Here is a 27,749-nt window from a genome sequence, read left to right as displayed (position 1 = left end):
TTCGTGTTTTAGGAGTCTGTAAAAAAGAATTTGCACCATTTATTGTTTTTTTTTTTTACATTGCCCGAATCAGCCACAATGGTGCAAATTCTTTTTTTACAGACTCCTAAAAGGCTAAGACTACTCGGTTTCATCGCGCTACCCGGTACTGGGAATACCCAGTACCGGGTAGCGCGATGAAAATAGCGAGTACCAGGTAGTCTTATACAGCCGTTGTTCTGAATGCGACTGAGCTTCGATTTCGTTTACGGAGGTGAGTTAAAATGTGCTTCAACCCGGATTTCAAATTATCTATGTGAGAGGTTGTGATTCTGAAAAAGAATTGAACATTCACTAACAATTTCTGAATGGGCCTATGGTATTACTTTCATTTTCTCGTAAGACAGGTTTGGGGAGTGCTACAGATAACCTAGTTTCACTTTCGCTTCTAATACTGAAGATGCGCCTTTCAAGGGGTGCTCTGGACAATCTTGTTTCATTTTAATTGTTTTCTAATGGTGCATTCTAACTCGTTATGGCTAACGTCCCAGCGGGCTAATGCGTTCACTTTCCGTCAGTCCGCCGTCAAGTGACCTAAAATTCCGTTGCCAGGGGTCCGATATCGGTCCCGAACTCGCTTCCCCCGGCGGGGAACGGCTTAAACGAAGTGGGTTGGAATCCCTTGAGGTTGACAATGTTTATCATGGAGGAGTTGAATATTGAAGTACTATTTTGCCATTTTATGTTTTGTAAGCACAAACAAGGTGGCGTTGAATAGCGGAATGATATGCATTTCCGAATGATATCGTAATTATACTAATATATATATACATTGCAATCTGTAGATATCGCCGAGATCGTAAGGTGGAGATCCAACCTTTCAAAACAAAGTCACTTGCTCATCATTGAAGAGGGGAGCTCATAATCGCAAGATGGCGCAAAGCAGTATTCGATCAGAATTCAAGAGATATCCAAATCATTTCGATATGGATCTTTTAGTCGATGGTAAATGTGTTTCGGTATTGACAAAATCGTTTTTAGACGAAAAATCTGCCGAACTATCGAACGAATCGCTTTTTACCGATCGCGCGCCGCAAGGAATGTCCGCGGAATATAAGAAATTGGAAAACCGCACGATCCTCCTGCTGGCATTTCTAGAATACAAGATGGGAAATGTGTCGGATGCTATAGAAAAATTGCAACGAGTCTTGGCGGATGAACCAGATAACGTCGTGGCCATGGTTGATTTGGGAATAGTTTTCTGGGAAGAGTTTCGCAGCGAGGAAGCGTCCGAGATGCTGCGGAAACTTAAAAACTCGCAAACCGAAGAAGCGACGGAATACGCGATGGCTAACGTCGGATATGCTTATCGAAGATACGGTCCCTGGTTTCTGTACAGGGCTATTGAGAAACACGAACGTTTCATAGAATACTGCGCGAGAACCGACCCGAGACGTCGTCGGCAACGAGGAGTCCTCATCTGGAAGTACGAGTTAGTTCGTCTGATTTGGAGAATTTTTGATAAAGCAGTTGGCGGAAAGCATCAACGATTCAATCCCCATTCCGACCAACCTGAAATTGAAGTAGTCAAGGGTACGGCTATTTTACGAGATGTTCTATCCGAACTCGATGAAAGCAATTTCCCGCACTTTATATCGAGATGTTGGCTCTTATTCGTACAGTTATATCGGCGTTACAGCTCGACCAGGCCGGAGAATAAGCGATGCGTTAAACTGGCTGATTGTACTCCGAATCGAGAGAATCTGAGTCAGTGTTTGCAAAAAGCGCAAACAACGCTCGATTTGAACTATTCCAGCGCGCTTTTCCATTTACAAGCAATCGCTAGGGAATTGATGTCACGAGATGAATTGTTGGACGACGCTGAACGCTTGCTCGAAACAGCTATCGCGATGGGCGATAGTTTTTCGCATTACCGCCTGGCGATTGTGCAGGTTTTACAAGTAATGAAAGGAAAATCTAGTGTCAGTAAGTATCGAACTCAGATTGTACGATTCATGTCCCGAAATATTTGAGTCAAACTTGCTTTTTCTCCTTCCAATGACCACCTCCTAAATTCCATATCCGTGTTACTAACGCACGATGATAAACGACGACAATGCCTGATGCACTCCGTAGAATTGTTATAAGGGGGCTTGTTTGTTCATTGACACAATATGTAAAGCGGTCGCGACAGTTTAATGTGATGCAGGTCTTCGTTTTTTTGTCGTGCATAATCTAACTATTACCCATTACCAATTGCCTACCAGGGATTTGCAGTCTCTATCTAGAGAATGGTTGCGATGCCTTACATGTATATGGGATGTCACCTTTCTCACACTATTTCCTTTGCAGAACGAAACTACCATGCCGGTTTTTTGCCAGCGGTCAACCTCGTCGATGGGATACGTTATTGTTCTTTACAAGGTTTTCCGGGCAGGTCTCCGGGGCACCCACGTCTGAAAAAAGCGATCGACCATATCAAACAAGTGCCAGGAATGAAACGAATCGAAGGCATACTTCATATCTTGTACGCCGAAGATTTGTCCGAGGTATATGAAGAATGTGTAGAATGTTTTGTTGATGGCTTGGAGACTGAGCGGTTTAGTGTTGGGGATATCGTGATAGCATGGGCGAGTCTGCTACATGAATCGGGTAGACGTGAATCAGCTGAAGGATTGTATCTTTTGGCGTGTCACTTAGCAGCAACATCGAGGATAAGAAATCCCTCCACCTCGGAAGAAAGATCATTTTACAGTGTCTATCGGTTCAACAAGGAATTTCTAATGAAGACACTACATCTTAGAGACGTATTCATAAGAAGTAAAGACAAACTGGTCGAACTTATCAAGCACCGCGAGTCAGACATGCATAACTGGCCCATCAGCGGCACGAATTTTTTGTTGAATATTCTACAATGCGAACATGGATCGGGGCATCTAGGTTTGAATGAATACCTGACGATAAGGTTTAAAGCGGCTAAAGATCTTCTCACAGCATTCCCGGGCAGGCCATGTTTAGCTAGTTTCATCTACAGGCAAATATTGGATGAGAGAATATTTCAAGGTGGTCGGTTTAAAACCGAGGCAGTCGTTCATGCGAGTACCGCTTGTCACCTGGTTTGCAATCCATTCATTCAAATCTTACACCAAATGATGAGGCTAAATGAGGTCAAAATAACATCCGAAATTGACTCTCAATTTCATGCTCTGGTTTCGGCGGAAATGATCGAACAGTCCGTCGACGATAGTCATGCCATCATTGTGTTGGGATCGCAATCGGCTTTTTCTGATGAAAAATGGGTTAAATCCACGGAAATGATTCTGAACCGTTCGATGCAAGAACCGAAAAGGATGATCTACGTTTGGATCGGTAACCGAGAGAAGCCATCTACAATAACCGACAATCCCACTTCCAAACTCGTATGGGATGCTTGCAACGGGCCAAAAACCATTTATATCGATGGAGATGGGGAATTAACGAACGAACATTTTTACGAAGCGTTGATTCGAGCATTCGTCGAGTAAGGCAGACACTTTCGATTGGTCTCTACTGATTCCGGAATTCTCTTCTGGCGCGTTCGTGCGGAATACCAGTATGTATACCACACCATTACACATTACTAATAGCTACTTTGCTATTATTTGTAGAAATTAACTCTAAGAAGCATAAAAACACTATAGTTGGAATTATATACAGACCACCTGGATTAAAAATTCAAGGTTTTCAAGATGAATTTAATACACTTCTGGACAAATTAAATCGTGAAAACAAAAATTGCTATCTTTTTGGCGATTTCAATATCAACTTACTCATGTCTGTGTGCATGTGCATCATCCAACTGATGTTTTTATAAATACTTTGATTGCAAATTCCTTTTGTCCTTTGATTGATAAACCGACTAGAGTAACTACTGAGTCAGCCACATTAATAGATAATATTTTTTGTAATAACCTTGACGGGAGTTTTAAGTCCGGTATTTTATGTACCGATATCTCGGATCATTTCCCAATTTTTGTTGTATGTGGTGATAAAGAACCCACTACTCCAGTGAACAATATCAAGACAAGGAATTTTTGTGAGCGCAATATCGATTTTTTTATTCGGAAACTGCAGTCAGTAGACTGGTCGACAGTATCAAATAGTTTAGATGCCAATGAGTCCTATGATCTTTTTCTTGCTATGTTTAAATCACTTTATGACGAATCTTTCCCATTAATAAATTCTAAAACTAATAAAGTAAATAGTAATAAACCCTGGGTGTCACTTGGTCTTTTAAAATCAATTAGACGAAAAAAATTGTTTATACAAAAAATTCATAAGAAATCCTACGGAAGCGCGTAAGCATAAATATTCAAGATATAAAAATATTCTTGGTAATTTGTTAAAATGTGCAGAAAAATCCTATTACGGTGTGCAATTATTTTCGGCTTCTAATGATATGAAACAAACATGGAAAATTATTAACAATATTCTTGGTAAGTCATCAAACTCGGAAGAATTACCTGACGTATTCAAACTTAATGGGACACCTATAAATGGAAAAGCTAACATTGCTAATAAATTTAATGAGTACTTTGTAAACATCGGTAATAAGCTTGCCGAAAAGATCCCTAGCACAAATATAAATTTTAAGGATTTCCTGCATAACAGCCCAAATGAAAACTTCTTTTTATTCCCAACAACACCAGTCGAACTGATGGATATAGTAAAAAATTTTGACTCCAATAAAGGTTTGGGTACCGATGAGATTAGCATGAAAGTAACTAAAAAAATTTTTGACTTAATTAAAGATCCTCTCTGCCATGTTTTTAACATGAGTCTACAGACTGGAATTGTTCCGGACAAATTAAAAATCGCTAGAATTCGACCTTTATACAAAAGTGGTGACAAAGATAACTTTAATAATTACCGGCCTATCTCAATTTTGCCTTGCTTTTCAAAGATTCTTGAAAAAGTCGTGTACAACAGACTAATGTCTTATTGTGATAAATTTTCTATCATAAATTCAAATCAATTCGGTTTTAGAAAGAATCACTCCTCTGCCATGGCAGTCATCAAAATTATTGATGAAATTTCATATAATCTTGAAAATAAAAATCCCACTATCGGTGTTTATTTGGACTTATCCAAAGCCTTTGATACAGTCAACCATGAAATATTATTGTCAAAATTAGATTTTTATGGAATTAAAGGTCGCGCACTTTGCTGGTTTAGAAATTATTTGGAAAACCGACAACAAACTGTTCAAATTGAAAATTGTAAGTCTCAACTTTTGAATATATCTACTGGTGTGCCTCAAGGTTCCATTTTGGGACCGTTACTTTTTTTAATATACATAAATGACTGCGTTAATGTCAGCAACATTTTGAAATTTACGCTTTTTGCTGATGACACTAATGTCTTTGCGAGCGGTTCCGATATTCATCACCTTGCATTGACCGTGTCTAGTGAACTTGATAAACTAGCCACGTGGTTTTACGCTAATAAATTATCTTTAAACTTGCCAAAAACTCATTGCATGGTATTTTGCTCACAACTACCACTTAACATTTCGATTCAAATCAGCGGAATTAATATTGATCAAGTTCATAGCACAAATTTTTTGGGTATAAATATTGACGATAAACTTTCATGGATTGATCATATCAATAATGTTCAACGCAAGGTATCGAAGAGTATCAGTATGTTAAATAGATTAAAACGATTCTTACCTGAGAAAACTCTTATTCAATTGTATTTTAGTTTAGTGGAACCGTATTTAAGTTATTGTAACATAGTTTGGGCTCAAAATTTTAATGTCTATTTAGATTCATTATTACTACTTCAAAAACGTGCGGTTCGAATAATAACAAATTCATATTATTTAGAACATACTGATCCACTCTTTAAAAGACTGAAAATACTGAGAATTAAAGGAATGAACAAATTACAGTTAGGATGCTTCATGTTTAATTATAACAAATCCATGCTACCTGATTCTTTTAATAACTATTTTCAATTTCGACATGAAATCCACAATTATCAAACTCGTAGCCAAAACAATATGGAAATCCCTCGATTTCAAACTCGAAGAAATAAATTTTCGGTAAAGGTTTCTGGTCCAAAACTTTGGAATTCACTCGATTCAACTTTAAAGCAGTCGAAGAATGTTTATGTATTTAAAAAGAATTTCAAGCAGTATCTGTTAACGGGTCAATAGTAATTTAACATTTGTTTAATATGCGTTTATAGGTCGATCTGAACTTAACTTGTCATTATGGATGTGTGTGTGTGCGTGCGTGCGTGCGTGCGTGCGTGCGTGCGTGCGTGCGTGCGTGCGTGCGTATGCGTGAGTGTTGTGGTGCAGGGTTGTGAACATGTGTGTGTGTGCGTGCGTGTGTTTGATTTCTATGGGCGCCAGGGCCATGTTTCATGGATATAAGTTTGTAACTTCTCCTGGTGTCCATCGACTTGAATTACATTATTTTATTATATTATCTTGTTGTAATTTTCTAGTGTAATTTAATTCGTGAATAAAGAATAATAAAGAATAATAATTAGCATAATCTTTTTGAACCTGATAGAAGGCCGGTAGAGTTTGTTATCCGAAATTGTCATTCCTTAACCGGAATACGTACGATCGTATGCCTGAGATTTTCTTTAAGGCACTTTTCTTCTACATCAAATACACATTTATGTAATTTCGCTTTTATCACATCCATTTCATAAAACACTACCCCCGCTTTAGTCAGTCGCAGTAATAGGGATAATGGGCTTTCATACCAAAGGTCGAAAGGTCGAGCTCATTAAAAAACAAAATATTAAAAGTAATTAAAAACTATAATATATTTTCATAACCGCGTGCATTTTATATCAAAACTAAATATTTATTCTAAGATATCAATAATTTTAAATGCATATTGTATTAAATCAATTGGTCGCTCCGCTTCGCTACCGCTCCGCTCCGCGACCAATTGATTTATTTACAATACACAAATTAAAATAATCAAATATATTTTAATAATAATAATTATTCTATTATTCAACTGAAATGCACGCGGTTATGAAAATATATTATAGTTTTTAATTACTTTTAATATATGTTTTTAATGAACACGACCATTCAACCTTTGATATGAAAGCCCATTATCCCTATTACTCTTAAAATATTCATATAAATGAATAAAATATAAATCATTGAACTTCTAAAATCAATTTTAATAAAAAATTTAGTATTAAAATGGAAGCAAATAAGTACTACTGCCCAACATGTAATAACGATATAGACAAGTCTCAAAAAGCAAGACACAATAAAACTAGAACACATTTAGAAAATAAATTGAAAATAGAATATTTACAGTTATATTCAGAACAGTTAACAAAGGGAAAGAAATTTATTGAATTATGGAATAATGATCCAAATAATGAACAATACGTTGAGGAATTTGATATCAAGGATCCGATGTTTATACTAGAAAATGATTCTATTTGAACCTATATACATTCAATGTACAGAGCTATAGAATAAATCTATAAATTCACAGCTGTTACAGCTGTTACAATGACGCCGAGACTTATGACTCATTATTACAAACGTGCAGAGAGAGAGAGAGAACGCGAATTTTTTTTTCACACCAGGTCCGCCATTTTGTTGTAGCGTTTACAACATGTTCACATGCATCACGTGACTTTTTAATGCCGAAATATCATCTGCTGCATTTTGATGGCCCTGTAGTCACACACAAACAGTAATGATATAAATTTTATGAGAGTAAAATCCACACAGATCACATCATCCAAAAAATATCTCAGATAATAATTTGATAAAAGAAACTTAAGAAAGAACTGCAAATTGAAGGTTTATTCAATATCAAATGGCATCAGAAACGCATACAAAAATATTACAAAATTAAATTAATACAAAAATAGCCTTTTAGATGGTTACATTACATTCATTAATATATAGCATAACCCTGCCCCTGTTATCCCTAAAAAATACCCATTTTGCAAATGTTGGTGAGGATAAAATTTTTTCAACATTTTTAATTAAGTTTGTGTCATGGAAGTCTAATATTTCTTTCAAATTGCCATCAGTACTTATAAGCAGACCGGTTGGCTATTTCCCTTAAAATGAAGAAAGTTCTGATAATATATACAATTATTTACTTTGTCATATAATACAAATGTCCAGTGTTTGCCAGTATGATCATCAGTAATAACAGAAGTTACATTGTCAAAATTAACAATACAAAACATAACATAATAACTGTAACTGTCCTTTAAAACAGCTTTATCCCCAATCGGAAATGTATACAGTTTTTCGGTCTTCTCGTTCAGTATATATAGCCAATAGCATTAAACTGTAATTCGCTGTACCAACTGGAGCAAGAAAACCTGCACAGGTTCATGGGTGACAGGTAGGATAATGGCTCACCAAGAGAGGAATTGTATGGGGAATTGTTTACAATGCTATGATACTTGCTCAGGTGTCCATCCATTTCTTTGGTATACCATATCTTTTTCTTGAGGGTTTTAAACCAGGTATCCTCCCTCTCAACCTCAATTTGTATCTGACGCCAACTTTGAATAATACGACAGAAAGAAAGAGCTCCACGATCATATGAACAATGCGAAAATTTAACAATATGATTGGGCTTGGAGTCCAATATCTTGATAAGAGTGGTGCATACATTTTCTGGCAGAATGGACGGATACTTTAAAAGATCACCAACTTCAGCAGAATGTTCCTCCACGACAGTGAACTGTCCAAAACTGGTCGGCGGAATACGCAATTGACTGATTCTCCTGCGGGAAATATTTTCATATGCTGTGTCAATATCAGGCACATGTAATAAAGATAATAGCCATAAGAAATATTGTACAGATTTACATATAACATCATATACCAATCAACTGACATGACTATCTGAACAGAGTTTTTGTAATTCCCTACTTTTTCCCGGATTCTATCAAATTTTGATCAATTCCCTGACTTTTCCCAACCGGGAATTCAATTTTTAAATTCCCTACTTTTTCCCGTTTTCCCGGTAAGCTGGGAACCATGCATTAATGGCGGCCAGTCAGCAACAAGAAACTCGTCCAAGATATTTTATGCCCAGTGCGAAGACAGGAAACCACAAGAGGCCCTCGACAGGGTGTTTGTATGCTGTATTCCAAGGAATTTGGCATATGTAATCTGGAAAATATCCCTGTATTCCGTATTCCGATGGCAAAACAAGACAGTTTTCTCCTTGTATTCCAAGAATTTCAGCAAAATCGACAATTTTCAGCTTTTTATGCTGTATTCCACTTCAAATTAGTATTCCGTATTCCATGACCCCCTGTAGAGAACCTCACACAAAGGACTTGTGATATAAAATCAACTTACCGTTACTATAGCTGAATCCATACTTGTTATCTAAGCATTGTTCACATTATTTAATAACTACATTTTAGTATCACGATAATATTCTTTGCCTAAAATTAAAACAGAGAAATTTGGTTGGCATCTTATGTGAATTTGACCAAAACTGTCTGATTTATGAGGTGCCGCACGTTTTTAAATAGGACTCGTTGCGTCTTGGGAGGTTGGTGGAGCAGGCGTCAGAAGCGCTAGAGTGTAAAGCCTGCGGAGGTGTTCTCTGCAAATTTTGGGAGAAGATCTACACAACTCGGTATTGCGGCTTATCACACTCAACACATACACTGTCATGATTTTAGGCCTATATGTTTACAATAGACATTAATTGGCTTCAAAAGTTTAAGTTGCAAATTCTTAATAGAATGTTAATAGTTCAGATTTCTACCGTCACAGTTTGAGCCTACAAATGAGGGAGCTGTGGTCTGACAGCGGGGGTCTGACACTGACAGGCCAAATTTTGGGCAATTCCGACATTTCTTATATTCCCAAATAATAGTTTCTCTGATGAAGATAAATTCCTATTAATCATTTCGTCCCCACTAATGACACGTAGCCTAGGACAGTTTACAGCTTTTGGGTTTTCCAACTTATAAATAAAAAATTGTCACTTAATGGTAATATATTAAGTAGAATGTACATGTATATATACATATTCTTGTATAACGAATAAGTCTAATGCTTATGTTGTGTTGTGTTTTATTCTATTTTATATCATTTTATTTTTGTTACAATTGCATTGCATCTACAATCATGTATGATAATAAAGAATTGAATTGAATTGAATTAAAGTCAAAGAAGGAAAAACGTGCCTGTAAAAAGAATGAAACCATTAACTTACTTCGGTTTCCTACTGGTCTGAGACGCGAAGCTGGCAAGTAGTCAATCATGGTCAATTGGCTGGCGCTAGGCCTCCTACCACAGCTTATATTTAGTCAAGAGTCGACAGTAGATTTTGTCGTTCACATCATGGATTTCTTCATGCATTGCGACATGCAGTCCGGAAGCGAAACTGAGTTGGGCATGCGCAGTGGCTATCTGACATGGTGTGAAAAAAAAATTCGCAGAGAGAACACTCTAGAACCGGAACTAGATGACGTGGCATAATCAACGACGTGTCATTCTAGAAATCGCCCCGGAAATGAACATACGCTGTAATATTGTGCTCAGGATATTCTATCTTTCGAAACGAAATTAGGAGTTTATAGTTTACAATTATAAATCTAAATGTAAGTACTGTTTGTTGTAGTTATTAAGACTATTAAATATGAAACCTTTAGATATATTTAAGTGTATTTAGTATATCTTTCAGATGGCTAGAGTTGCCGCTAATATCTTTTAGATTAATAAAAAGTCATACGCATCAAGAAGCGATAGAGAAACTCAAGATACTCTTTCTACCTGAGGAATCAACAGCAATGGATATCGAACCAATAGAATCACCAAAAGATCGAAGAAGAAATATAAGAATTTCAAAAACATTAAGACTCCAATGATTAAGTTTAACATTTGTTGATGTAGTTAAATATTTACCGGCAATTGAAAAATGTTTGTAATTATAAATTGTATTTATAGAAATCAAATGATGTATTGGAAGAAATGACTGAACAACTTGTATAATGTATTGTGTAAATCTGATTTGTGAATTTTCTATGTTCAGTCGTTTCTATTATGATTAACGCATGCGCATTAAGCAAAACCGGCCATAAATGGCCGCATGTGACACATGTAACGCATGTGACGAGGGACATGAATGCGTTCGAATTTTCTATGTTCAGTTGTTTCTATTTTACAGAATTTATAGAATGAATATATAATTATGATTAACGCATGTGCATTAAGCAAAACCGGCTATAAATAGCAGCATGTGACGCGGGTATTGTAACTGGTATTATTTAGATATCAAGGAATCGAAACAACTTATCAAAAGCAACGAAGAATGAAAAAGGATGACGTTGGTCGAAGAAATGGAAGAGGATTCTAAAATATTAACCAATTCAGTAAAAAAATATGTATAATAAATGGAACCAGAACAACCACAAACTATCAATATTACAAATAACACTGGTGTTATAAACATATATTACAAGAAGTGTTCTAAATGTGAATTAGATAAATCATTAACAGAATTTAGTAAGCGTAAGATTAGCAAAGATGGTTTTCAATATTACTGTAAAACTTGCATTAAACTATATACTAAACAATATCGAGAAGATAATATAGAACATTATAATTATTATATGACAAAATATATGAGAGAAAGATATCAAACAGATCTTAATTTTAGATTGAAACAATGCTTAAGATCTAGATTAACACAATTATTCAACCAATAAGGGTAAAAAAATATTTTAAAGCGTAAGGTTTCAGCGAACTCTAACTCTTTTTGAATTTTAACCTATTTTAATAAAAATTTGATATATAAATGTGCACAAGATTAATTAAAGTTCCCGCGAAAGACATGAGTAATAAATATATAAATTCAATATTATATTATTTAACTGTTAGCAATAATTTAGCAGATATTTCAGGAGTAAATATAAATAAGTATTATAAATCTGAAAATAATGAATTAATTGAAACATCAGATATATTTTGCGATAATATAATGCTATATAAAATCATGTGAGAAAAAGAAATTATAAAAGAAAATAGAACAACTTTTCTAAACATTAATCAGAGAAAGATAACACATTATGAAATTAAAGAATGTTTTAATCAAGGAGATATTATATTGGATAACTTAGCTATAAAAATTACACGTGTTTTAACAATTCATGATGATAATTCAAAATCATATATATTAAGTAGAATTAATCAAGAATTAAAATTAACAGATTATATTGCTGTATTTAAAATTTCATTATGCAATCAAAATTTAAATGAATTAATACAGAAAATGGATAATATTGAAAAATTATTAAATGAAAAAAATTACAATATATTAGATGTAGATGTGACACAAGATTTTAAAGGATCATTTAATTCAGATGAAATAAAATCAATGTTCGAAAATAGAAAATATAAAGTTCTAAAAGAATTTTCCAATAGTTGTGTTTCAGCATTACATAAGGATGATAAAATAAAGACTTATAATAAAACAGCATGTCAATTCAAATCTCCTGGTGTAAATATAAATTTCGGTTCAAATTTAATGAGTTACATAAATTGCTATCAAGAGAGGTTAAAAGAATCATTTGAAAAATCAATTGAAACAGGATTGATTAGAATTGAAATAACAAGTATTTCATTTAAAAGAGGATTAAAAGTGATGGAAAAAATAAAACAATACTTAAAAAAAGAAAATATTTACTATTCACCTACATATTTACAACTTAAATCATTATTTGATGAGGTTCAACAGACCGTATGTATTTATGATTTGATTGAAAAATGCTTTTATTTCTGTTATTATGGTGATTTATTAGCAAGGAAATTTATAGGATATAAATCTAGGATAAGTAAAAATATTGAAGAGTCCTCCTTTTTACTTATTTTATCAATGTTTACAATTAAGAATATCCCATGTTTATACCTAACAATTAATCAAAATGATGATAAATCAGAATTCATTATTGAAGCAAAAAAATATATTAAAACTGAAGGAGCAACTGTTATATCTTCAACTAATTCAATGTTTACAGTATTGAATAAATTTATATTTAGATTTAAATTACGTGAAACAGGAATTAGTTTTACAACTTTAAAAAAGAGATACAATATAAAATCTAAACCTTTTTATAAATTAGATGCACTTGATATTGAAGAAGATTTTGATTTAAAATTATTATCTAAAAGTGAATTTAAAAAGTTAGAAGAAATGAAAGAACTTAAACAATTACAAGAAGATATAGATGAAAATAGAAATAAAATTTGTAATGAATTAAAGCAACAATTAGATATTGATAATGAATTATTTGAGACAGAATTTAAAAAACTTGAAATAATTCCTGAAGTAAAATTAAATGATTATACTCCTAAAATATCTGGAATTGACAATAATACAATTTTTGAAATTAGAGGTTTTTCAACTCAATGTAAATGTATAACAGATCTTTATTTCAGTTATATTTTTTAGCAGATCAAGGCTTTTATGAAACTACTACTGATTTAAGAGAATTATTGATAAAAACATTACAATTAGACGTATTAAATAATAATTATTTTGAATTGTCTTCGATAGAAAAAATCATCAAAAAGTTAAAAATAGGCGTTCATAGCCCTGATAGACACTTTATTTTATCAAAATTAGAAAAACCTATTTTCCAAGTAAAGAAGATAACACACGATCATTTTGAAATAATTGATAAAATGGATTTTGAATTGATGAAAAAATATACTGAATATTTAAAGATAAATTCTAATGATTTCATAAATGTATGTGATATACGTAAAGAATCTGATTATTTAAGAAAAATGAAACTTAACAATATGAAAATTAAGCAATGCGAGCGTTTAGAACTATTGAAAGATAATTCTGAATATAATATTGATTTCATTAATCCTAGATATTTTAGAAATAAATTGCGCCATCTAATTTTAATTCATAATGATGAAAATATTTACATATCAAATGAATTTTTCGATAAAGAAATGATCAAGAATAATATAACAGAATATCAGGTGATAAAATTGATTACGCACAAGCAAAAATATAATTCTCAGCGGCATAAAGAATAAGTAGTAAGTTTAATTGTTATTTGAATTGAAACATATAAATATTTAACATTTTATAAACTGTTTAATTTCTTTCTTAAATAAATGGATGGTTTCATCCCAACTGGGAAAAGTGATTTGAAACATCATCTTGTAGCAGGAGGATTAATATTGGCTGCGCTTTATTTATACTATGAGAATATTAGTAAGGATTTGATGAATGAAAATATAAAATTGAGCAAGAAATTGAAAAAATTAAATGGAAATAAAAATAATCATAAAAAAGTTATTGAATCAGATTAGTGAATTAATTAAATAAATGAGTGAAAATATATTAAACTTATTACATCTAATATATAAAAATCAACAGAATATTAAATCAATTATTATGCTTACAGGTTTATTTTCTTTTTCAATTTATAGTATAAAACAGTTGTTAGAATTCTATGATTGCTGTAAAATTAGATACACTGAATTAATAGAAAATATGAATTATATTTCAGATAGATTGAATAATATTAAATGCTGTGAAATATGCAATAAAAGATATGAAAATAAAAAGAGTTTGAGAAATCACATGTATATTCATGAACTTGATGAAAAATTATATGAATCAAAATAAGAAATCGACTGTTAAATTAGCTGAAAATATAAAATATATTAGTTGAAATGTATGAAAATAAAAGTTAATAAAAAAGGGGGGTTGAGGTATCAATGTATTAGATACCCTATTAGATACCCTAATACCATGTATTAAATACGTATCAAATACGTATTGATGGTATTAAATACGTATTAATGGTATTGAATACATATTATGCTTTATTTCTGAAAATGAAGTAACAGAAGTAATTTATGTTTTAATTCATTCAAGTATGATATTTTAAATTCTTTACATTTAACTAGGATAATACAAGAGTGATATTAGTTAGTTGGCTTATTCAATAAGAGAAACAATGAAATAATACAAGAGTGATACTAACAGTTAAAGTTATTGAATTTCTTGTTAAATCTATTTGAATAGAAATCCAAAAAGATTTAAATAAAAAAACAATAAGTTAAATAAGTTAGTACTAGATAAAGTAACTTATTGTTTTTTTATTTAAATCTTTTTGATTTCTATTCAAATAGATTTAACAAGAATATAAATTTATAAAATAAAATCCTAATTCAAAATATTATAGAATTCACTGTATATTGATGGATGAGTGGATGAATTGGATGAATTGGATGAGTGGATGAATGGATGAGTGTAATAATATATAATTTACATATGTTTTTTATTTTTAAAACAGTAAGAGTTTGATTTGAAGTTATTTTATCAATTTTATATTATATTTAAATATTATTTTAATAATATATATATATTGTGTTAAATTTAATAAAGAATATAAATATTATATTTATACTCATACTATTCTTCCAATTTATGTGTTAAAAAGTAAAATATATATATTATTACACTCATCCATTCATCCACTCATCCAATTCATCCAATTCATCCAATTCATCCACTCATCCATCAATATACAGTGAATTCTATAATATTTTGAATTAGGATTTTATTTTATAAATTTATATTCTTGTTAAATCTATTTGAATAGAAATCAATCTATCTGAAATATAATTCATATTTTCTATTAATTCAGTGTATCTAATTTTACAGCAATCATAGAATTCTAACAACTGTTTTATACTATAAATTGAAAAAGAAAATAAACCTGTAAGCATAATAATTGATTTAATATTCTGTTGATTTTTATATATTAGATGTAATAAGTTTAATATATTTTCACTCATTTATTTAATTAATTCACTAATCTGATTCAATAACTTTTTTATGATTATTTTTATTTCCATTTAATTTTTTCAATTTCTTGCTCAATTTTATATTTTCATTCATCAAATCCTTACTAATATTCTCATAGTATAAATAAAGCGCAGCCAATATTAATCCTCCTGCTACAAGATGATGTTTCAAATCACTTTTCCCAGTTGGGATGAAACCATCCATTTATTTAAGAAAGAAATTAAACAGTTTATAAAATGTTAAATATTTATATGTTTCAATTCAAATAACAATTAAACTTACTACTAATTCTTTATGCCGCTGAGAATTATATTTTTGCTTGTGCGTAATCAATTTTATCACCTGATATTCTGTTATATTATTCTTGATCATTTCTTTATCGAAAAATTCATTTGATATGTAAATATTTTCATCATTATGAATTAAAATTAGATGGCGCAATTTATTTCTAAAATATCTAGGATTAATGAAATCAATATTATATTCAGAATTATCTTTCAATAGTTCTAAACGCTCGCATTGCTTAATTTTCATATTGTTAAGTTTCATTTTTCTTAAATAATCAGATTCTTTACGTATATCACATACATTTATGAAATCATTAGAATTTATCTTTAAATATTCAGTATATTTTTTCATCAATTCAAAATCCATTTTATCAATTATTTCAAAATGATCGTGTGTTATCTTCTTTACTTGGAAAATAGGTTTTTCTAATTTTGATAAAATAAAGTGTCTATCAGGGCTATGAACGCCTATTTTTAACTTTTTGATGATTTTTTCTATCGAAGACAATTCAAAATAATTATTATTTAATACGTCTAATTGTAATGTTTTTATCAATAATTCTCTTAAATCAGTAGTAGTTTCATAAAAGCCTTGATCTGCTAAAAAATATAACTGAAATAAAGATCTGTTATACATTTACATTGAGTTGAAAAACCTCTAATTTCAAAAATTGTATTATTGTCAATTCCAGATATTTTAGGAGTATAATCATTTAATTTTACTTCAGGAATTATTTCAAGTTTTTTAAATTCTGTCTCAAATAATTCATTATCAATATCTAATTGTTGCTTTAATTCATTACAAATTTTATTTCTATTTTCATCTATATCTTCTTGTAATTGTTTAAGTTCTTTCATTTCTTCTAACTTTTTAAATTCACTTTTAGATAATAATTTTAAATCAAAATCTTCTTCAATATCAAGTGCATCTAATTTATAAAAAGGTTTAGATTTTATATTGTATCTCTTTTTTAAAGTTGTAAAACTAATTCCTGTTTCACGTAATTTAAATCTAAATATAAATTTATTCAATACTGTAAACATTGAATTAGTTGAAGATATAACAGTTGCTCCTTCAGTTTTAATATATTTTTTTGCTTCAATAATGAATGCTGATTTATCATCATTTTGATTAATTGTTAGGTATAAACATGGGATATTCTTAATTGTAAACATTGATAAAATAAGTAAAAAGGAGGACTCTTCAATATTTTTACTTATCCTAGATTTATATCCTATAAATTTCCTTGCTAATAAATCACCATAATAACAGAAATAAAAGCATTTTTCAATCAAATCATAAATACATACAGTCTGTTGAACCTCATCAAATAATGATTTAAGTTGTAAATATGTAGGTGAATAGTAAATATTTTCTTTTTTTAAGTATTGTTTTATTTTTTCCATCACTTTTAATCCTCTTTTAAATGAAATACTTGTTATTTCAATTCTAATCAATCCTGTTTCAATTGATTTTTCAAATGATTCTTTTAACCTCTCTTGATAGCAATTTATGTAACTCATTAAATTTGAACCGAAATTTATATCTACACCAGGAGATTTGAATTGACATGCTGTTTTATTATAGATCTTTATTTTATCATCCTTATGTAATGCTGAAACACAACTATTGGAAAATTCTTTTAGAACTTTATATTTTCTATTTTCGAACATTGATTTTATTTCATCTGAATTAAATGATCCTTTAAAATCTTGTGTCACATCTACATCTAATATATTGTAATTTTTTTCATTTAATAATTTTTCAATATTATCCATTTTCTGTATTAATTCATTTAAATTTTGATTGCATAATGAAATTTTAAATACAGCAATATAATCTGTTAATTTTAATTCTTGATTAATTCTACTTAATATATATGATTTTGAATTATCATCATGAATTGTTAAAACACGTGTAATTTTTATAGCTAAGTTATCCAATATAATATCTCCTTGATTAAAACATTCTTTAATTTCATAATGTGTTATCTTTCTCTGATTAATGTTTAGAAAAGTTGTTCTATTTTCTTTTATAATTTCTTTTTCTCACATGATTTTATATAGCATTATATTATCGCAAAATATATCTGATGTTTCAATTAATTCATTATTTTCAGATTTATAATACTTATTTATATTTACTCCTGAAATATCTGCTAAATTATTGTTAACAGTTAAATAATATAATATTGAATTTATATATTTATTACTCATGTCTTTCGCGGGAACTTTAATTAATCTTGTGCACATTTATATATCAAATTTTTATTAAAATAGGTTAAAATTCAAAAAGAGTTAGAGTTCGCTGAAACCTTACGCTTTAAAATATTTTTTTACCCTTATTGGTATTTGGTAATTTGATTAAATCAAATACATTTATCTTTATATTATTATCTCTTTCTATTTTTGGGATGTTTTTAATTCTAACAGGATACTTATCTATCTTATAATTATTTTCAAATGGTTTATAATGAGTTAATCTAAAACTATGTGTAATATCTTCTGTTGGATGTAAACAACTTATTATAGCCCATAGAAAACATTTATCATCTTCATTTTGTATATTTATTACAGCATTAGTTTTAAATGGTAGTTTAATATAACTCGATGCTTCAATATCTGGTTCTTTATAATATGATAAATTATTTTCATCAATTGGTTTTGATTTAGTTAACTTATTATATTTTGTGTTATAAACATGTAAAGTTATAAATATTATCTCATCAAATATTAAACCAGATCCTTCAAAATATTTCTCTTCTATTTTAGTTTTTACTTCATTATAACATTTATCTAATTTATCATCTATATGTTGTTTAGATATAATATGTTGTGAATGAGAATTTATATTATATATTGGTTTATCTTCAGATTTTATAAACTTTACTTTAACTGATATACTAATTTTAGGATATTCAACATCTGTAATTATTTTTATAATATTTTTCATATTTTCTAAATGTTTTTTATTTTCTTCTAATGTTTTACCTTTATGAAATTTAAACTCGATAGCTGCTGGACCAATATCACTTTTAAATGCTTCGGTTATCTCTTTATCTTTTTTATTATCTAATGAATTGATATAATTTCTTACATCTTCCATGTATGATCTTTTATTGTTTAATTTATTTTTTATGCTTTTAATTGTCTTCTGTTTCTTATCGTTATCATTATCAGAATAATCTTCACCTAAAATATCATTATTCTTATTTCTAATATGACTTATAGATTTTAAATGTTCTTTATAATATCTTTTATCACTGAATGATTGATTACATGTATCACATTTGTATGTTTCTTTTTCATTCTTTAATTCTTCTAATTTAGTTTCTAATATATCATCTTTATACTCTATTTTCAATTTATTTTCTAAATGTGTTCTAGTTTTATTGTGTCTTGCTTTTTGAGACTTGTCTATATCGTTATTACATGTTGGGCAGTAGTACTTATTTGCTTCCATTTTAATACTATATTTTTTTTTATTTATATTTTATTCATTTATATGAATATTTTAAGAGTAATAGGGATAATGGGCTTTCATATCAAAGGTTGAATGGTCGTGTTCATTAAAAACATATATTAAAAGTAATTAAAAACTATAATATATTTTCATAACCGCGTGCATTTCAGTTGAATAATAGAATAATAGAATAATTATTATCATTAAAATATATTTGATTATTTGAATTTGTGTATTGTAAATAAATCAATTGGTCGCGGAGCGGAGCGGTAGCGAAGCGGAGCGACCAATTGATTTAATACAATATGCATTTAAAATTATTGATATCTTAGAATAAATATTTAGTTTTGATATAAAATGCACGCGGTTATGAAAATATATTATAGTTTTTAATTACTTTTAATATTTTGTTTTTTAATGAGCTCGACCTTTCGACCTTTGGTATGAAAGCCTATTATCCCTATTACTAGTCGCGTTGGAAACGAAATACCGCTGTTTACTACAATAACTCCGAACAAAAACGAAATCATTTTTTCCGACTTCCTAACATATTCTCCTATCCTTAACTCGGACTTCGCCTACGTTATTGAGCTGAGAATTCATTGTAGAAGAAATAAATTAAAATTCGCTGACTTGAACAGTATACCGAATTCACTGGTACCGGTGGATCCTAGTACTTTATACATAACATAAAATATAAACGACTCAAAATATTTAATTTTACGATAATATAGACATATGTTTATTTATTTACATGATGATAAACATCTATAACCAGATTCATAACAGGTTTAAACATTCTTAAAATCTTCAATAAGAAATTGCTGGCAGGTCAATGTTTCGGAGAAGTCCGTTCCGGTGAATGGGTCACTTTCATGAAACAGAGCGCGTTCTCGATGCTACTCGTAGTGGTCGGTGTTTTCCTGCCGGTTAATAATACCACCACAACCGAGTTGTTAGGGAACAAATCGTGTAGCTCTTTCGCGCGAGAGTCTAACTGCTTCAAACAATCCTACGAAGAAAAACGCTATTGATTATAAAATAGGGATCCAGGGACAGCATGCCAACTTAGTGAAATGCTGACAATTTCAATATTCAACAGCCCCTACTGAACCACTTAATTGTGCTATGCAAGGCCCCCGGTGAACAAATACAGAACTAATGACCATTAAAGCAAAGCATAAATATACCATATGCGAAAATTTAGCAACATTTTGCTGTAACAAAAAATGCCTAGGTACATACATATCGAAACAGAGTTATTCTGCTAAATCCAATGCGCCCTGGTGAACACGTACAAAAACTAATGACCTTGAAATTTGCCAAAATCATAGATTCACACGTACCAGTCTTTTCTCAAGGTTTTCATCCATCTTGGTTGAATCAACGGTATATTTTCTGTAGCCTTCCAAACGAATAAACGCAAAGTCAAATTTCGCAATAGTCGAAGCAGCCTTCTTGCTGATTTCATCATAATCGTCGCAATACTCATAATTAATGTAGTCACTTTCGTGTGTAGCATTAGACTTTTTATCAATAACAACACCTTGAAAATATCAAATAGAAAACTTTTATCAGTAACGTCACAAGTTACTAATCACACTATTGCCTTACATGATCTAAATATAATCCTCACGATAGCAAAATTTCAAAGGTTTATCAAAGAATATTGATCAAAACATTATATCTGTATACATGTACACTTCATCACCTTTTTAGGAAAGCTTTGACCATTGTATGATGTTTCTTACAATTAATTTTCATGTTCTTGTATTCGAGTGGTATTTCAACAATTTTATGATTATTACATGTATTATTTTAACCTCTTTTATGTAAAGGGCTATGATTATTTCATACTATAGCACTATATAAACAAAGAAATTATTATTATCATTGTGATTATTATTACGTCCATTTGTTCAAATTTAGTCTTGCTTTTGAATTGATAAATCAGTTATTGAACAACTTGAATAACTTATTTGTGTTTTTCATCATCTCTCAAATTTAGGTGAAAGATGTACACACGTAATTGTTAAATATATAATCATAAAATAAACTAAATGATGCTTGCTTCAAATACAGGGATTTTTCTAATGTTTTGTGTGTGATGCTCTGGGACTGGCCACTTTCACGAAAAAGATTAACCCCTAAATCATACGGTACCGCTAAACGGAACTAATGAAGACATCAAATTGAGTTTAACTTTTTCATGGAATTGGATACTATGTTTTAAGCTTTCGTACCGGTTCTGTCGCAGGTCTTAATCTTAGCGAAAAAGTCATCGTACAATTTCGATCCACAGGAATAAAACACTTTCATCTTAACTTCGTCTCTCCAAGCTTCAGTTACTGCTTTCCCGCTATCGCCTATCTCTAGCCTATCACTCAGCTTTTCATTATCCGTCGTTTTAGCAATTGTTTTATCACATTTTTCCTCGACGCAAATCAATTTACTGTCGTGATCATCATTAGAAATTTTCATTTCGCGATGCGTTTGGAATGATACGGGCGGAATCGAAGAGGAGCCAACTGCGGTAGCCGAGTGAGATGCCTCCGTATAAGATACGTTTTGCGACATAAGTACATCGCCAAATTCAAACCCTGAAATAAAAATCGTTATTCTATTAATTGCCTAAGACCTCAGTTAAGTTATTGGAAATACGTATTAATGTTGGTATTTAATTAAGCCAGCAATATCACGGAACTTGGTCATGGATTTTTTCTTTACCTTTACTTAATTTCAACAGAACTAAATTCAATGCAGATGAAGCATCTTCGACTGGATTATGTCCACCAGAATCAGCTTGAATTACAGTACTGTTGAAAGAAAATCGACAACAATTCACCAGAACTGAATCGGGGTCATTCATTTATTACGCACGCATTAGGGGAGGGGTAAGTGCCATTGTGTACTGTAATGCTTAATGTATATGAAAAAATGACCGCTTTTGTGTACATGGGGGGAGGGGGGTTGAAAAATTCAAATTTTGTGCGTACGTAATAAATGAATGATCCCATCGCACTAATTCGAAACAGTAAATGGGTTGAGAGTTCTGAAAATTCGCCGATGCATCTCAATTCTAACACCTTCACCAGCCCTCCTAAGTTCAAACGCTTTCAACGACTGCTCTGAACCATGGACAATAAGACAAAACCTAGAAATGAAGATTTTCCAAAACTTACCCAAAGAAAATTTGAGTGAGGCGAGCAAGGCCAGTTTTTCTAGTTCGTTGACCGCTTTGGTTATAGATAACGCTCGTATCAATGACATACGGATGATACATCTACAAAATACAACGATATCGACATCTTGTCACATAACTCGTGATATAGGAAAAACTGCTAATTGGCAAACTTTTCATCTATTTTCAATTTGTATGGGAATAAATTTTTTGTTAGCCTTAATTTTTCAGTTTTAAATAGTCTAATAATAATTCTACTACGATGTGCTAGTTTTTCCGCACTAAGATATTAAACGAAACACTTTACCTTTAAAGCTTTCAGATCATTGGCCATAGATTGTCCTACCAATATCGCGTCTGGTGGTAACAATTTCTGTATGGTTCGTTGTGCATCTCTTAAACGAGTTTGTACTGGATCCATCATTTTCTTCGTAATACCACTATACCTGTAAATATATATATTTTTTTGGTCAGCATACGTCACAAGCCTTGCTTCTTTATGTTGTCCCACTGATATATCATAACATTTTATCAATTATAATGATCATATTATCATATTCAATTTTATAAACATGATGTACTTGATTATACTCTTTTAATTTACGCAGGAAATAAAGTAAAAACAATAATAAAATAAATAGATAATTTAAATTGAGCTCTGCATACCCACACGCCATGCTTTTCGAATGCTTCCAGATGACTTACTTTGTAAGATAATTAATAACCTTGTTGTATGGTTTGACTAAACTGTCGTAAATGCAAATTCCGTCCTCTGAGATGAGGGACACTCGCGCTAGTTCATTCGTTTTTGCAGTAGTCATCACCTACAAAAACCGATTTTGAAACATTTTCGAATTCGAGAGCTGATGCATCATATATCTATACAGTAGAATCCCCTTAATTCGGATCATTTGGCAAAATTAATCCAGTTTATGGGAAATCCGGATTAAGTCATTTTCTTGTATATCCATGTACAAATGGATTGCAATTAGACCAAAATCCAGATGACGGTAAGCCGATCCGGATTAAGCTGGTTTTGACTGTAAGTTTGTTTTAACACGATATCAAAAGAAGACATGGTTTCGTACCATTTCACAATCCAACGCAAACATGGGACTGCAATCGGTAACTGGTTGATAATTCCCGGTCGTCGTGTAGACATAGTTATTATAGGTGGTATCTTCATGACCTGTGTGTTAAAATAAGCGATAATCACATCAGAGCTGGCGGTTTACAGAGAGTAACAAGTTTAACACACACATCTTCATGTAAAGAACATTTCAAATTTGTCAATTATTCTCACAGTGAAAGCAGGGCTGTCGGAACAGGGGCGGCAGGGGCGGCCAAATCCGCCCCACTTTTTTGCTTAACAAAAATTTTTTCAAAAGCACGCTGTACCGCGTAGCAGCTTGTCGTTCTCTGTACTAGGTGGTTGGCTCACGACTACTCATGCTTCTGTGAAATGGCCCCAAAACACATCTCCGGCGATTGAATTTTCAAAATTTTTCTAGGGAAGGGCCCCCAGACCACCCTTCAGAAATAAGCCTCGCCACTGAAAAATTCCTTCCGACGGCTCTGGAGAGTTGTGGTAGCTGAGCGGTAAGCCATCAGCTAATGGTCAATAGTCAATTCAGGATTAATGGGTCTAAATCCTGGTGGAAGCAAGTTCCTTCCGAGTCCTATCAATCTTGTCTCTATGACGACATTAGGGAAAAAGAAACTTCAAACCTCTCTACAGTCAAACTTGTTTAAGTCATTGCAAAAGCTGTCACATGATCTAAGTTGTTTCAATTTGTATTTCCAGTTCAATTTACTAAGTCTAAGTCGCTATTTGGAAAAGTCATCAACATTATGATACTTCAAACTACGGTGACTTTAAACAAGTTTGATTGAAATAATGCCCCAAGTCGCGCTCAGAAGATTGAGAAATCATAAAGAAAAATTTAACAACATGCCTTACTGTGGAGACTAATGGGTGAATTTCACATCAAGAAAATTTTTACCACGAAATACCGATATTTACGAATTTGGATTATTCACCTGTACCAGGTAGAATGTAGCCTTCGCTCAGCATCTGATGAACGTTTAACAGTAACCAAGTGCGCGGAAACACGTCTTCAGATTCGGTTATACCAATTTTCTTTTTATGTTCGATCTTCCGAGCCTGGAACCCGTTGTCGTTTTGTCCCGGTCCGTTATTCTCTCCGGTAGTTATATTTTCATCGGATTTTTTTATCACGATCGGCTTTGATCTATGTCTTTCGATGGGGCCTTCGATTTCCTTTGGTCCTGTAATAGAAATTTTCTATCAATTCGATGCGATATCAACAATTTTACGAAGCAGTTAAATCTGCGGAACATGTCTTTCAATCGGGCCCGGTTTCACAGAAAGGTTTAACTTCAAAATCTACTTAAAATAAACCCAATTAATCATGAAAATTCATCAAGGAACAGTTGCAGTGTTGAATCGACACAAAATTGTTAAAAAGACTGATCTAAAGTTGTTAGTAACTAACAGGATGGCCACTTTTATTTGACTTGATTATTCCCTGACAATTCCCTGACATGCACCTCGTTTTCCCTGACTTGATCTGCTAATAATTCAATCAATTAAATCAGTCGAAGACATAAGACATAGACGGAAACTGTTTGATTTTTTATGCACAATCTAGCAATCTTATCGAATATCCCCGCCGACTTTTGTTCCTTGATATTAAGCTTTTTTTAAAAATTTTATTTATTGAAGAAAAGAAAATCCCCCGTTTTTCCCTGATATCCGCATAAGTGGTCATCCTGCAACAACATATAGGGCACCAAAATATGCTTTAAGTACTCAGCCCTTGCTCTCGTCATCTATGAGATTGATTTAACTTACTTCCAAATTTTTTGACATGCGAATTGATTCGCTCCTTGGTCATAGGTATCTTGAATACCTCATCAGCTACATCCATTCCATAACAATCAGGAGTTAAAACTTCCACTGACTGAAATCACCAAGATAAGTCATTGAGAAAGAGAAGGTTTTCGTGAAATACCCAGGAGCTTATCAATCATAATTTCGCTTTGTGAAATCTTACATTTCACAGAATCGATATTATAACATAAATACTTTCAGTCCTAAGCAAATGGACATATATTTAGAAAGTAAAAGTTCACATTACCAAGTCGAAGAGGTTCTGTAAATTCGGGAAGGCATCTTTGTGTTCTTTGAAATCCTTAATACTAACACCATCAATAACTAAAAATCCCACGTGACTAATAGACAATGGTTTCATTAATTTACACCAAGGTCTGAAACGATATCAAAAACAGATATTTACTTCCAGTCTTTGACTGAACCATTTCCAGTTGAAATCAAAATCATTTCAAGACTGCGGAAATTAACAGTTTTTAGAAACTTTCATATTTCCAGCTATTAGCTTGTATTTCGAGTCTTACCTGGTGCTGCCCAATGTCCCTTTGGTAACAGCAAATACCAAAAACTTCTGAATTTCAGCCATATGTAGAATGACAGACGTATCGGCATTGGGCATTTCAGTTAATGTCAGAGACAATTTGGGATAATCCTGAAATAAAAAAGAAAACCAAATTCCAACAAAATGTAGAACTCTTTTAATATTAAATTTTATTAGTGACGACAAATAACGACTTTAAAACCCAGTTTGATTGCGCCAACACGTGATATGCGAATATATCCAATCGCTAAGTCTGATTACCAACTTTAGTGCCGATACTAGTTTGAGTTTTTAAAATATTTTCTATAGGCCTACCTTTTTTTTTACTTTTTCGACGGCTGATTTTTGTTCACGAAGTTCCACCATTTTGATCTTCATCTGAATTATTTCTTCGGGAGATTTTCCGTCGAATTCATACTTCCCCTTCTGTCGAGATTCGCAATCGATTTGATACATAAAATTGCATCATAATATAAATTAACACTTATTTAAAATTTTGGCGCAAAAGTCCTGAAAATTTTTCAATTACCAGACGCAGACCCTCCTCACCTTCTTTACTTTATCATCAGGTAATTCCGTTTTTTTTGCCAGAGCCAAGAAAGCTTCGATTTTTCTTTTCTTGTTTTGTGTACGAGCGATTTGTTTCTGGGACATCGTTTCAGTTTTCCGTGAAGTCGCCGAATCCCTTTTATCTTCAGCCATGATTCTAAACATGAAAGTACAAGGCTGTATATGAGTGGGACCGTGTTTAGGCCTAATTGAGTTTACGTAAGCCAAATCTTATTCAAACTGTCTACGGTTACGGGAGTCTGTACTATATCTGCGTACGCGCATTCGTGAAGGAATAGGGTTAGGGTTAGGTAAAGCTTTATGTAGATTAACTTTCGCCATGGCTTCCAGTAGTGTGCTGTGGCTAGGTAAAGCACTGTGGCCTATCGCTAGAAATTTTGGCTTTGGTTTCCAATCCCAGCATAGAAAGTCAGAATTCTAGTGTATTGTGCATGCACTAACTGACTCCCATAACCGCAGCTAATGCACCCCCTTTACGGACTCCCGTAACCGCCTATCCTATTTGCTAACGGGGCAAAGACAGCCGCCTGGATGAACTTCCAATATTGTATTGAGTCAAATAGGGGTAGGAGGTAGTGATTGAATACACTATTGTTTATTCAATTACTTGTCTTTTATTTGTAAGATTTTAGATAAATATGATTGTAGTTATTTGGCTTTTGCAAGAAATGAGCATGAGTGAGTTACTGATAACCGAAGTTCACCTAGCCAGTAATTCAGGAAACCCATATATTGCTTTTGGCTCATATATTTGATTATTAACCTTAATGGCAATCATTCAGGAATATATCTGTACTAATAATGGACCACAACATCGAATTTCGACGATTCAATTCGAACGAAACAGCATGCAGAAATAGAATAAGACGAAATTGTTTATTGGAACTGTAGCTATTTTTACCTCACTTACCATAGAATCAGTGTCAGATCTTGACCGTCAAGTGCTGCCCC

General features: G+C 31.9%; 2 protein-coding genes and 2 long non-coding RNA genes across 4 annotated transcripts; 2 read left to right on the top strand and 2 right to left on the bottom strand.

Annotated features, from left to right (window-relative positions):
* Positions 1-151: 151 nt before the first annotated feature.
* LOC141903830 (uncharacterized) lies at positions 152-6,257 on the top strand. The gene is made up of 3 exons (XM_074792164.1): positions 152-253; positions 825-1,965; positions 2,332-6,257. The coding sequence occupies exons 2-3, from the start codon at positions 912-914 to the stop codon at positions 3,501-3,503; spliced, it is 2,226 nt and encodes a 741-aa protein (XP_074648265.1). The 5' UTR covers positions 152-253; positions 825-911; the 3' UTR covers positions 3,504-6,257.
* A 1,587-nt stretch (positions 6,258-7,844) lies between these two features.
* On the bottom strand, positions 7,845-10,372 carry LOC141904152 (uncharacterized). The gene is made up of 3 exons (XR_012619126.1): positions 10,218-10,372; positions 9,347-9,435; positions 7,845-8,785 (listed from the first exon to the last, which is right to left on the bottom strand). It is a non-coding gene; the product is annotated as an uncharacterized LOC141904152 (long non-coding RNA).
* Positions 10,373-10,509: 137 nt separating this feature from the next.
* LOC141904239 (uncharacterized) lies at positions 10,510-11,203 on the top strand. Its single transcript, XR_012619137.1, has 2 exons — positions 10,510-10,605; positions 10,689-11,203. It is a non-coding gene; the product is annotated as an uncharacterized LOC141904239 (long non-coding RNA).
* Positions 11,204-20,371: 9,168 nt separating this feature from the next.
* Positions 20,372-27,647, bottom strand: LOC141904014 (uncharacterized). The gene is made up of 15 exons (XM_074792454.1): positions 27,562-27,647; positions 26,778-26,934; positions 26,544-26,654; positions 26,212-26,339; positions 25,935-26,064; positions 25,649-25,757; positions 24,814-25,062; positions 23,862-23,962; positions 23,479-23,597; positions 23,081-23,219; positions 22,775-22,875; positions 22,320-22,408; positions 21,836-22,192; positions 20,939-21,138; positions 20,372-20,604 (listed from the first exon to the last, which is right to left on the bottom strand). The coding sequence occupies exons 2-15, from the start codon at positions 26,928-26,930 to the stop codon at positions 20,425-20,427; spliced, it is 2,166 nt and encodes a 721-aa protein (XP_074648555.1). The 5' UTR covers positions 26,931-26,934; positions 27,562-27,647; the 3' UTR covers positions 20,372-20,424.
* Between the last annotated feature and the right edge of the window lie 102 nt (positions 27,648-27,749).

The sequence above is a fragment of the Tubulanus polymorphus genome, chromosome 4 (genome assembly GCF_964204645.1).
Source record: "Tubulanus polymorphus chromosome 4, tnTubPoly1.2, whole genome shotgun sequence".
NCBI classification, from domain to species: Eukaryota; Metazoa; Nemertea; class Palaeonemertea; order Tubulaniformes; family Tubulanidae; genus Tubulanus; species Tubulanus polymorphus.
This window is presented reverse-complemented; position numbering and strand designations above follow the sequence as displayed.